Source organism: Babylonia areolata, chromosome 4 (assembly GCF_041734735.1).
Source record: "Babylonia areolata isolate BAREFJ2019XMU chromosome 4, ASM4173473v1, whole genome shotgun sequence".
NCBI lineage: Eukaryota > Metazoa > Mollusca > Gastropoda > Neogastropoda > Buccinidae > Babylonia > Babylonia areolata.
The window spans coordinates 3,958,324-3,971,176 of record NC_134879.1 but is presented as its reverse complement, the minus strand read 5'-3'; the positions used below and the strand labels follow the sequence as shown (position 1 = coordinate 3,971,176).

At 43.0% G+C, this 12,853-nt stretch overlaps 1 protein-coding gene across 1 annotated transcript in view; it reads left to right on the top strand.

The window, feature by feature from the left end:
• Positions 1-11,679: 11,679 nt before the first annotated feature.
• The window catches only part of LOC143281370 (uncharacterized), a 3,302-nt gene continuing 2,128 nt past the window's right edge, over positions 11,680-12,853 (top strand). The window contains exon 1 of the mRNA XM_076586574.1: positions 11,680-11,686. Coding sequence (XP_076442689.1) covers positions 11,680-11,686 — 7 coding nt within the window. The remainder of the gene's footprint in view (positions 11,687-12,853) is intronic.

The window sequence follows — 12,853 nt, the reverse complement described above, 5'->3', positions numbered from 1 at the left end:
TCAACATACCCAAGTATGTAAAAGCCCACTCACAGACACGAGTCAGCTTGAGAGATCTGCCCTTGAACGCAGGTGGAGAAAAAGACGAAATCAGCATAAACGGAAAAATTCAAATGCCGTAGTAGCTTTTATTCTAAAACGACCAGACGATTCGTGCCACGTATGGTAAGCAGCTTGTCATTCACCACCGCTGCTTCTTCATCAACAAGTCGCCTCAGATCGCTCATCATCACCGTGTTCTTGAGGGCCTCTGCCAGAGGAAGGCTCTGCACAGCGCTGACAAAAAAGCGTGCGGTCTTGTTCTGCTGACGAAGCTTCCTTCGGATAGCGGTCTCGCAGGACACCTGCAAGGAATGCGGCTGAGACATCTTCTTTGACAGCTCGGGCGCCAGCACCTTAGCGGCCAAGTTTCTGTGCTCCTTGGTCACTCTGCATCCAATGCTGAGAAGGATTTCGATGAGAAGCGAGGATTTATGTTTGATGGCCAGGGTCAATGGGTCCGTTTTCATGTATCGGTAGAAGTACATAGGAACGACGTAGCTTGGAGCCATGGGAAGCATATGCCAAATATGTTCTTTGTAGCCATCGGGGCTGCAGTTCGCACTGAGCATGACCAAAGCAGTGAAATCACATCGATTCTGGAAAGCGTGGCACAGAGGGACGTCGAAAGGATGGATGCATGGCATCCTTCCGACTCGGGTCCATGGAATCTGTTCAGGCATAAGATGGTCCACCAGGAATATCATAGTCCTTCGCTCGCTGCTCTTGCTAGAAGGATTACGCCTGTTGGGTTCAGGGGGATGCATGCTCATAGCCATGGCCATCTTGAACGCTGTGCGAAAGCTGTCGGGATCATTTTTCACCAACATTTTAACGACGGTGACGTCCTTTCTCACGGCAGCTGTGAGCAGAAGTTTGGAGGAACAGAAGATGGAGAGTTTTCTGGCACCCTGGGCCCAAAGCCAGCGTACTGCTGACAGTTGACCAAGACTTTCCTCTTCCACCGAGTTGCTTGCCGCAAGGTTTAAGGCATTCTTCCCCTCCCCTGAAAGGTTAAAAAATAAACAGGCAATCACTGGCATAAGGCATTCTTCCCCTCCCCTGAAAGGTTAAAAAATGAAAAGGCAATCACTGGCATAAGGCATTCTTCCCCTCCCCTGAAAGGTTAAAAAATGAAAAGGCAATCACTGGCATAAGGCATTCTTCCCCTCCCCTGAAAGGTTAAAAAATGAAAAGGCAATCACTGACATAAGGCACTCTCCCCCTCACCTGAAAGATTAAAACATAAACGGGCAATCGCTGACTTAAATTTGACTCAAATCATAATCCAGCCTGATGACAACAACAAAAAGGAAGCAAGTAAACAACAACAACAAAAAAAAGTCCTTTTCCACAACGTGCATGTAAATCTTTCAACGATCTCTGAACCGAACCTAGACTGAATGATCTCATCTCACAGCTAAGCAGATTCATGGATAAGATATTATGTAATATATTGTTCGGTGCAGACATTGTCTTAAAAGCAACAGTTGTTCTTGTTGCTTTTTTTTTTTTTTTTTTTTTTTTTTTTTTTAGAGGAGCGAAGCTTGAATGAATACACTGTTACGCCGTCTGCCATGCAAGGTTCAGTGGCTCTGTTGCGTTACCCGCTGATGATTCAGCAACCTCCTGGTGACTAAGGGAGATGGCAATGGTCTTTATCCTAAAAAAGCTGAAGGTTTCATTGAATGGGGCACACACCAAGGCCAAGAATACCTCGTTCCAGTGACTCTAATCGAAGTCATGATTATGGTCGTGAAGATTTCCATGAACATACCACCTCTAAAAGAAACGGCGATAGTGTTCCGTGCCGAACAACGCCATGTGAACACGTTAGCAAACCGCTGTTCAGTGGATGCAGAACAACGCAATGTGAACACGTTAGCAAACCGCTGATCAGTGGATGCAGAACAACGCTATGTGAACACGTTAGCAAACCGCTGTTCAGTGGATGCAGAACAACGCTATGTGAACACGTTAGCAAACCGCTGTTCAGTGGATGCAGAACAACGCTATGTGAACACGTTAGCAAACCGCTGTTCAGTGGATGCAGAACAACGCTATGTGAACACGTTAGCAAACCGCTGATCAGTGGCATGCCAAACAACGCTATGTGAACACGTTAGCAAACCACTGATCAGTGACACGCCGCCCAAACAACGCTATGTGAACACGTTAGCAAACCGCTGTTCAGTGGCATGCCAAACAACGCTGTATGAACACGTTAACAAACCACTGATCAGTGACACGCCGCCCAAACAACGCTATATGAACACGTTAGCAAACCGCTGTTCAGTGGCATGCCAAACAACGCTGTATGAACACGTTAACAAACCACTTCAGTGACACGCCGCCCAAACAACGCTATATGAACACGTTAGCAGACCGCTGTTCAGTGGCGCGAAACTGACTTGACTCAACGTGTCTCACAAGAGGCGAACGCAAATGAAAGTCCCCGGGCCTTTTCTTGCCCCTGCTCGAGTGCCTCGAATTGTGAACACGACCTGAGGGCAAATGCCTGCTTCAGATCTCCACCCTCCCAGCCTTCCTGTGGCTGAGCAACGTCCACCAAACCATGGTCCCAACTAGTCTCCCCTACCCCCCCTGCCCCCCTCCTCCCCTTCACTACTCCTGCCCCATCCTCCTGCCTTCGTCACGTTTCGCTGCCCCCCCCCCCCCCCCCCCCCCCCCCTGTACTTTCTCAGTTTCCGCCATCTTGTTCTTCTGCAAACTGTCTTGCCGGCGAATCACTCACGAAAGGCGAACGCGAAAGAAAGAACTCTTTAACTGACTTTCTTTCTTTCTAAAAACGAAATAGTTTAGTGTTTTTATTTGGAACATTTCACAATACATCTCAGTAACAGAAAATTAATAATAATAATAATGTACAAAACGGAGGTATAAATATTCCACATATTCTATCATTTATAAAAGCTTTAAAACTCACATGGTTGAAAAAATGCTACAATATGTCGTATCGTCCAAAATGGAAAATTATATTATCAAAAGAATGTCCAGAAGTTGAAATGTTACAAGAATATGGCCCAGTAGTTCTTACAGTTGGAAGACGTATAATAAACCCCTTTTGGAAAGATGTGTTTCGTAGCTACACAGAATTTTATGACAAAACTGACATACATGTTAAGCAAGATATCCTGATGGAACCTTTGTTTTTCAATAACAAATTTAAGATTGATGGTAAAGTCTTGTATTTTGAAGACTGGGTCAGAAAAGATGTTTATTATGTGAGAGACATTGTGAAAGGGAATGGACATTTTTTCAATATTCAAGAAATCCAAGATAAAATTGAAAATCGAGTCCCAATGTTAGAATTCTTCGGTTGTGTTAATTCAGTTAAAAGTTTTTTAAGAGAAAAAAAAACATAACATTTGAAAACAATGATCACAATGGAACCAGCTTTAATAAAGCATACACTGCAATGATAAAGGCCCCAAGAGGAACGAAATGTTTCTATGAAATAATAATTGGAAAACCAGAAAAGCCAAATGCCTGTAAAAATTGGGACTTGATTTTTGAAAATAAGCTTGATTGGAAAAACATTTTTTTCAATACAAAAAAAATCCATGAAATAAGGTTGAAATGGTTCCAGATGAAAATTAATTACCATATTCTTGTGACAAATTCGGTTTTGATGAAGATGGGAATACTCCCACATAATATGTGTAATTTTTGTAAGGAAGAAAGAGATACAATTCTGCATTATTTATGGGAATGTAACCATGTACAACATTTTTGGAAGGAGTTTGTGAGATATTTAAAAGAAAAGTGTTTACATTGTGATAGACTTAACCTGAACGACACACTGGTGCTTTTTGGACATAACAAAATGAAAACTGATGAATGTTTCTCATATATCTTATTGATAGCTAAATTCTATATATACAAATGTAGAATCAACAAAGTAAAACCAACATTACAGATGTTTAAAAAAAGACCTCAAACAGGCATATGAAATAGACAAGTATGCTTTTAACATAACTATGGAATATAACAAGTTTGTGGAAAAATGGGCACTTTATAACTGTTTGATACAAGATTAAGCTTTTCAATGCTACCTTGGAACTTTGACATTGAACATATATTGTTTTACTGTTATAGATTTGTCAGTACTTAGAACTTAATTATATGCTTACCCTATACTTTCTAATGCACAAAACATATAAATTATGTATCTGTAAACCTTTGTCTGAATAAAAAATGTTGAAAAAAAAAAAAAAAAATGGTATTTATATAGCGCTGAATCTTCTGCAGAGACAAATCAAAGCGCTTTCGCACCAGTCATTCACACGCATGCATAACGCTAAAACTGTAGAAACTAACGACAAGGAAGAGGCAGGGAAGGGAGGCTATTTTGGGAAGAGGTGGGTTTTAAAGCCAGACTTGAAAGAGCTGAGTGTGGAGACTTGACGAAACGAAAGAGGAAATTCATTCCAGTTGCATTCCAATTAGGATAATAATCACCGTGTTTAAAACTTGTTGTCTAAGTGGGACGTCATTCTGGTGCAGAGAATTATCACAGGGTCTGCCACATGCACCGTACTGTGCTGTGGACCGGGCTGGTTGTACCGTCTGTTATGATTCACGTCACGTATTACAATCGGCGATATTGTGTGTCAAATCGCTGGAGTATTTCTTGTACATAGAGATAAATGTATAAAATGATGTAAACTCCATACTGGTTGATGACCGTCTGCATTATACGACACTTGTGCTGTGAACCGGCCCCCTTTCCCCTCGTGTTTGAACCTGATCGCTAGGTTTCCATACTGATATGAACCTACCAAAAGGAGGAGTTTGTATTATACTCCATGTTTGGTGTTACATATACTTACCATGTCAAACTGATGCAAACTAGGCCTATTGGTTTGCTCTGCTTGGCCAAATTTCGCGCGGCTAACAGTGAAAAGACGGGCCCGCCCGCTCTCAGCCAATCAAATGCCTCTAAAAGCTATAAGCGCTGAATCATTCCTTTGGCAAGAGGGATTGACTCCTCGTCGGGCAGGTCGAGCTCCTCGACCAGTATTAACACTACAGCCTCGAATCGGTCCTCTGTCAACACGCAGGTGACCTCCACGGTCACTACGGCTTCCTTTTCAGGACCGACGGCAGCTGAGGGGCCCGAGTCGAAACGAGTACACAGAATGTAAGAACAATATACATGGGATCGACTTCTTGTCGGTCAGGTCGAGCTCCTCGACCAATATTGCCACTCTGTCCACAAATCGGGTCTCTGTCAACCCACAGGTGACCTCCACGGTCACAACGGAGGACAATAAGAAAATCCTATCCAAAAGTCATGTACATCTAAGAACAATAAGTTTCAGTTTCAGTAGCTCAAGGAGGCGTCACTGCGTTCGGACAAATCCATTATACGCTACACCACATCTGCCAAGCAGATGCCTGACCAGCAGCATAACCCAACGCGCTTAGTCAGGCCTTGAGAACATAAGAAAATCTTAAGAACAATAAGAAAATCTTATACAAAAGTCAAGTCCTGACATGTGTACATCTCAGACATTAGTGTGTGAGCGTTGGATGTCTTCACAGCTAGAGGTTTTGAACGAAGTAGCTGGGCGTCGATCCACGATCGATACGAAGCTTGGTGCTTCGTGGTAATCCCGATGAGAATGACATTGAACGACATCGGTAAACGTTACATCCGGTAATTTTAGCTGGTGGGAGTTCGTCGATCGGCATTTAAAGAAAAAATAGTGGGAGTTCGTTGTTAATTTTGGTGGGAGATTTGGCAGATATGGAGTTCGTTGTTAATTTTGGTGGGAGATTTGGCAGATATGGAGTTCGTTGTTAATTTTGGCGGGGGATTTGGCAGATATGGAGTTCGTTGTTAATTTTGGTGGGAGATTTGGCAGATATGGAGTTCGTTGTTAATTTTGGTGGGGGATTTGGCAAATATGGAGTTCGTTGTTAATTTTGGTGGGGGATTTGGCAAATATGGAGTTCGTTGTTAATTTTGGTGGGAGATTTGGCAAATATGAAGTAAGGAAGAGGTATTGAGGGTGAACAATCTGTGGATCAAGAGTTTGATTCCTCGTCGGACTTTTCTGTTGGGACCTCTATCAGCCATTGGTGGAAAGTTCAAGCTGGACAGCAGCCAAAGCAAACTCAAGAATCTAGAAAGGTCCGCATTTCCCTGAAACGCCGGAACTGAAGAATGCATAGACTTTCACTGAGCGAGAACTGAACGTTACATCCGGTAATTATTCGGGACCGATGTCAAGCTGCTCACTGCACAACGATCGAGGATCGATACCCAGCGCCGGCCAAGTCTGAACCTGGCCACGCGTGAATTTCAACAAAACTAAACCGCTAAAATCATATAAACAGATTCAAACAACCTGCCCAAACATCAATTTCAACAAAACTAAACCGCTAAAATCATATAAACAGATTCAAACAACCTGCCCAAACATCAATTTCAACAAAACTAAAGTATAAACAGATTCAAACAAAAGCTTAAACAAAAGAAAAACAACAACAACAACAAAAAAAACAAACAAACAAAAAAAACAACAAAAAAACATGTGGTGGAAAGAGAAATGAACGCACATAGTTTCGAGGGCCTCGAATATTGTGAATGTCCAGCCATAGACACTAGAATTGAACAATTAGTGTCTATGGTCCAGTCAACACGACCCGAGGGCAAACGCCGGCAACGGACGGATAACTGATCTCTCTCCAGATCTTTCCGTGGTTCAATGCCCATCCAGCTGTGTCCCTCGACATCAGCTCTACCTCCATCACCCCCGCCTCACCGCCCAAATCCCCCCACCCCCACCCCTCCCCGTCCTTTGTCACGTTTCGCTGACACCCCTGTTCTCCTCTTCCTGCTAACTGACTGACAGTTGGCAGCTCCACAAAGCTGTTCTTCAACTGGGGTAATTAAAACCGACTTGCCTGTGGGTTACTCACGACTGAGAGATGAGCACGAATGAGGGCAAGGGTAGGGGAAGGCAAGCAGTTTATTTCACGTTCCCCCTGGTCGCATACAAACATTCACATCGACGTCTTCAACACACACCATATTTAAACAAAAAGAAAGCTCCCGGTTTTGCTCTTATTTCGAGCGCTTCGAGTAGTGTGTGAACACGACTTTCGGGGTAAAGCCCAAATTGACGGTCATCATTCTCCACTGACTCTCCAAACTGAACGTTCACATGGATGAATTGCCAACCATAAACATGACTGAAGGGCAAAGGTCTACAACGGATAATTATTTTTCACTCTCCAAACGATTATGTGGCTGGCCTCCCAGTGCATCCCACATCCAAGTCCTTTGTTCTCTCTACTGTAAGCGGTTTGTGTTTTTTTCTTCTTTCTCTCGATTTCTGAGCGTTGGGAAGTAAAATACATTTGTACTGTTTGTTAATATACAATATCACTTTATCAGTCCATGAAAGGGGGCAGTTTCTGTGCTAGCCTTTTCACTGATTTACATACATCAAGAATCAACTTAAACTGATTCACACACATCAAGAATCAACTTAAACTGATTCACACACATCAAGAATCAACTTAAACTGATTCACACACATCAAGAATCAACTTAAACTGATCACACACATCAAGAATCAACTTAAACTGATTCACACACATCAAGAATCAACTTAAACTGATTCACACACATCAAGAATCAACTTAAACTGATTCACACACATCAAGAATCAACTTAAACTGATTCACACACATCAAGAATCAACTTAAACTGATTCACACACATCAAGAATCAACTTAAACTGATTCACACACATCAAGAATCAACTTAAACTGATTCACACACATCAAGAATCAACTTAAACTGATTCACATACATCAAGAATCAACTTAAACTGATTCACATACATCAAGAATCAACTTAAAACGCAAGCTTAATTAAGAAACGCAGGCATAAAGTTAAACGCACGCATCTCTAAAAGATATACACAGCATGATAGCATACGACATAAAATTATATGGCATCTTCTGCTCTTCCCACCTACATTATCTGAGTGAAAAAAAAACATGATAAAAAAATATGTGTGTTGCATTAAATTCAGAGGACGACCACAAAAGGAGCTCCAGATGCTTGTTTATTTATTTTTGGTACACCCAGTGTTAGTGTGCTCGCCATCCAAAAATGAGCTCCTGCAAGATTATGGCCTGCCTACCTGTGCTCTTCAAAGGGGCCTGAAGGCTATATTCTGTGGATTCCCTTTTCAATGAATATGATTTATCAGAAAAGCTGAAAACGTTTTGTATCCCCCCATGCTATGACCTGTTGGTGTTAAAGGAAGCTTCTTTGATGGAAAATGAAAACATCAGGGCCTGGATTCGTTTTATTATTCAACACACACACACACACACACACACACACACACACACACACACACACACACACACACACACACACTAACACACACTAACACAAACAAACAGATAAACACACAAATACAAAATAAACATACACACACACACACACTCACACACACACTCACTCTCTCTCTCTCTCACACACACACACACACACACACACACACACACACACACACACACACACACACACACACACACACACACACACACACACTAACACAAACAAACAAACAGATAAACACACAAATGCAAAATAAACACAGACACACAGACACACACACACACACACACAGACACTAACACAAACAAACAAACAGATAAACACACAAATACAAAATACACACACACACACACACACACACACACACACACACACACACACACACACACATTCGTCGTACAGTTAAAGGCGTCAACATGCACGCTTGGCTCTTGCAGTAGCTCAGTGGCCAGCCGTTCGCGCTCTTCGTCAAATTGGTCTGGAGTTCTGAACAAATCCACGAATTTGTTTTGCAGGAGGTTCTCTGTCTCCGTCTGAAAAGAGAGAGGGAGAAAAAGAGGAATAAAGAAAGAGAGGAAGGAAGGAACGTTTCCTGTTGAAAAGGAAAAAGGGGATGAGCGCATATGGTTTGTTTTCACCCTGTCCTCATAAAAGGGAGGCTATATATAACACTCGAAAAACGTTGTACAAACTGAACGCATAACATGACACAAATGATTTTCAAATTATATTTAAAAGGTTTTTTTTAACCCCCAAAAATGCAAGAGAGAGAGAGAGAGAGAGAGAGAGAGAGAGAGAGAGAGAGAGAGAGAATCACGTTGTTACTTATTAACTGAAATAATCACAGCAGAGTTATGTGTGTAAAAACTCCACTGGCCGTTTTTATTTCCTTGAGCGAAAGCGGAGCGCTTCGTCTCGATGTCACCGCTAAAAGTCACCAACCCGTCCACCCGGCGTTTGCTTCTGACTGTTTGACTGATTGACTCTACACACACTGACCGCTGCCGCTGTAACGCCAGTGCTACCCTGCTACACATTCATCATCCACTACACTCCGCCATGTTTGTCTCTTCTTCCCCCCCCCCCCCTTTCCCCCCTCCTGTCACAGCCTTCTCTGTGTGTGTGTGTGTGTGTGTGTTTCGCTTTCTGTGTGTGTGTGTGTGCTCTACAACAGACATAGCATTTCCGACGGGAAAAAATAACAATAGTGAGTAACCACATGCTGGTATAGAAAACATCTTCATCGTAAGTGTGCACTGTAGAATGAATTGCGAAAAAAAAAAGTAAACAACTACTGGCGCCGGCTACTGCTAATAGCATAAAAAATATCATCATCATCATCATCAGAAGCAGCAGCAACAATAACATCATCATTATTATTATTATTACCACTAGTCGTAGCACTAGTATTAGTATTTGTAAGCTGCGCATGAGCGTCGTCACAGTTGCATCGCCACTTCTACCTTGGTCACTAACTTTATTTAAATCGTAAACTTCGTAAACTGAGCTGCAGCAATGAATTCTGGTACGTAGCGACACACACACACACACACACACACACACTGCTAATTTAACGTATTTTGTTTGAAACCGAAACTCACCTCCAAAGCCATCTCACTCGCAGACACCAAACTTGCCATCAGTCGAAACTACTTCATCAGCTGGTACGCCGCACTGGCATCTAGAAGAAAGCAATGAAGGTACTGGCGGGGATCGGGAGTTTGGGGGGTGGGAGGTGAGGTGTGAGGGGTGGGGGTGGAGGTCCGTTGTGTGTGTGTGGGGGGAAGGGGTGGGGTGGGTGGCGACGGGAGGTGGGGGGGCAATCAGGTACATTTCCTCCCGGGGCTGAGACTAACCGGTGTCGTGGTCAGCTTTGGTTCCCTGCAGACTTATGAGCTGAGAGGGTTTTTTGTTAGTTTTTGTGTGTGCTTTTTTAAAAATTTTTTATTTTTTATTTTTCTTTAGGATAGTCTCAGACACGCGCGCGCTCGCCGCGCACACACACACACACTGACTCTCTCTCCCCCACCCCCTCTCTCTCACACATATTACGTAAATCCCACATAAGGTGTATTCATACATTGTACAGCAACACTCACACCAAGTCAGTCACACACATCCCGATTCTATCTCCCCCCCCTCCCACACACACACACCCCACTCCCCACCCACTGATCTAAAACTATTTTTAGACATACTCCCACAGTTTTGTCATTGTGGTCACGAATACCTTCCTTCTGAGACCCAACTTCAGCTAACATGTCTACTGTCTTTAATAAAGCCCAGATAGACTGCTCCATTTTGGAGGGGGTGGGGGGATAAAAACGTGAGAAAAAACAACAACAAACAAACAAAACACACACACACACACACACACACACACACACACACACACACACACACACACACACACCAAAACGTGTGCTCATTGTTGGTTTGGAAATGATGCGTTCGATTAGTAGTGCTAGTGGTTTTTGCCCTTCCGTTCAATTTGCGGCTACTTCCTCTCTCCATCATTGTTTTTTTCTTTGAGACGATCGATGGTGTGATGGCCTTGTACCTTTTTTCGTTTTCAGTTTTTCGCAGGTAGTCTTTCACATTTCGTATCTTCATTTCAGATCTTCCTAGATGTAGCTTGTTCGTTGTGGCGCTACCAGCAAGTCTGTGAGTTCACTCATTTCCCTTTTGATAACTGTGTGTCTGAGGCAGAACATCCTCCACTTTGTTTTTCTTTTTGGCTTTCTGGTACTGCTGGATGTTGCACATTGCCACATCAGTACCACTCTGGGCACCCCACATTGCCACATCACTACCACTCTGGACAGCCCACATTGCCACATCACTATCACTCTGGGCAGCCCACATTGCCACATCATTGCCACATCAGTATCACTCTGGGCAGTCCACATTGCCACATCAGTACCACTCTGGGCAGCCCACATTGCCAAATCAGTACCACTCTGGGCAGCCCATATTGCCACATCAGTACCACTCTGGGCAGCCCACATTGCCACATCACTATCACTCTAGGCAGCCCACATTGCCACATCAGTACCACTCTGGGCAGCCCACATTGCCACATCAGTACCACTCTGGGCAGCCCACATTGCCACATCAGTACCACTCTGGGCAGCCCACATTGCCACATCAGTACCACTCTGGGCAGCCCACATTGCCACATCACTGCCACTCTAGGCAGCCCCACCCCGCTTTTAACTTTTTATCGGAAGTTCATTCAGCATTACGTCATGTCGAGTCACAGGCGTGCGTTTTGGATGTCAGCAGCTGGACAACATATGTGCAGACTCGCCTTGTGCCTGAACCCCCTTCCCCCGCAAGCAGAGGATCAAATACCGCACGTTAAAGATCCTGTAATCCATGTCAGCGTTCGGTGGGTTATGGAAACAAGAACACACCCAGCATGCACACCCCCGAAAACGGAGTATGGCTGCCTACATGGCGGGGGTAAAAACGATCATACACGTAAAAGCCCACTCGTGTACATACAAGTGAACGTGGGAGTTGCAGCCCACGAACGAAGAAGAAGAAGAAGAAGAAGAAGAAGAAGAAGAAGAAGAAGAAGAAGAAGAAGAAGAATGTATGCTGTGATCAAGGAAGGGTGTACCAGTTGCTCATTCGTTTTTTCGGATTTATCTGTTGATGAGCATTTGTCTTTTTAAATGTTATCATTATCTTATTGAATATTCTCCTTTTTATAATGATTGAAACGTACACACAAAACGTTGCATGCGCGCGCACGGGCACACACGCAACACACACACAGTTGTTACACTCTGAATGTAATAGTATCTTACCCACATGTTTTTCTTTTTACATAATAATTGATGTGTGCATGGTGATAAGTGAAGGGTGTGTCAGTTTGTTTTTTTTTGCTGACGGGCATTTTATTGGTTGAAGCAGATAATAAAGTATTTTGAATTGAATTGAATTGAATTGAACTTAATCCCGCCTTCTTACGCTGAGCCCAGACACACAGTGGATATGAATTCACTGTCCCTGTGGTGTGGGGGACCTGTAGTCACCTCAAGAAGAAGCCAACTTCCAGTACAGCAGCATTTATACTGAAATCCGTCTCTTACCTGCAGGCTTGGTTTTCCATGATTTATACATCATTGTCGTTAGAATTGCCTAGTGTTTCAAAACTAGCCCACTTTAATTCGCCCTTTGGAAAAAAAAAAGAAAAGAAGAAACACATTTCGTTATTGTGACTGTGTTCAAATGTTTAAAAATTTTTTTTTTTTTTTTAGCTGTAATTTTGTGCAGTTGCTTGGATCACTGCATAAAAAAAAGAAAAAGAGAAAGTTTTTTTTACTCATTTGTTCATGAGGCTCTCTTTCATTGATTGATTGATTGATCTATTTATAGACACAGAACTTCTAACATAGCAGGTGTAAATGTACC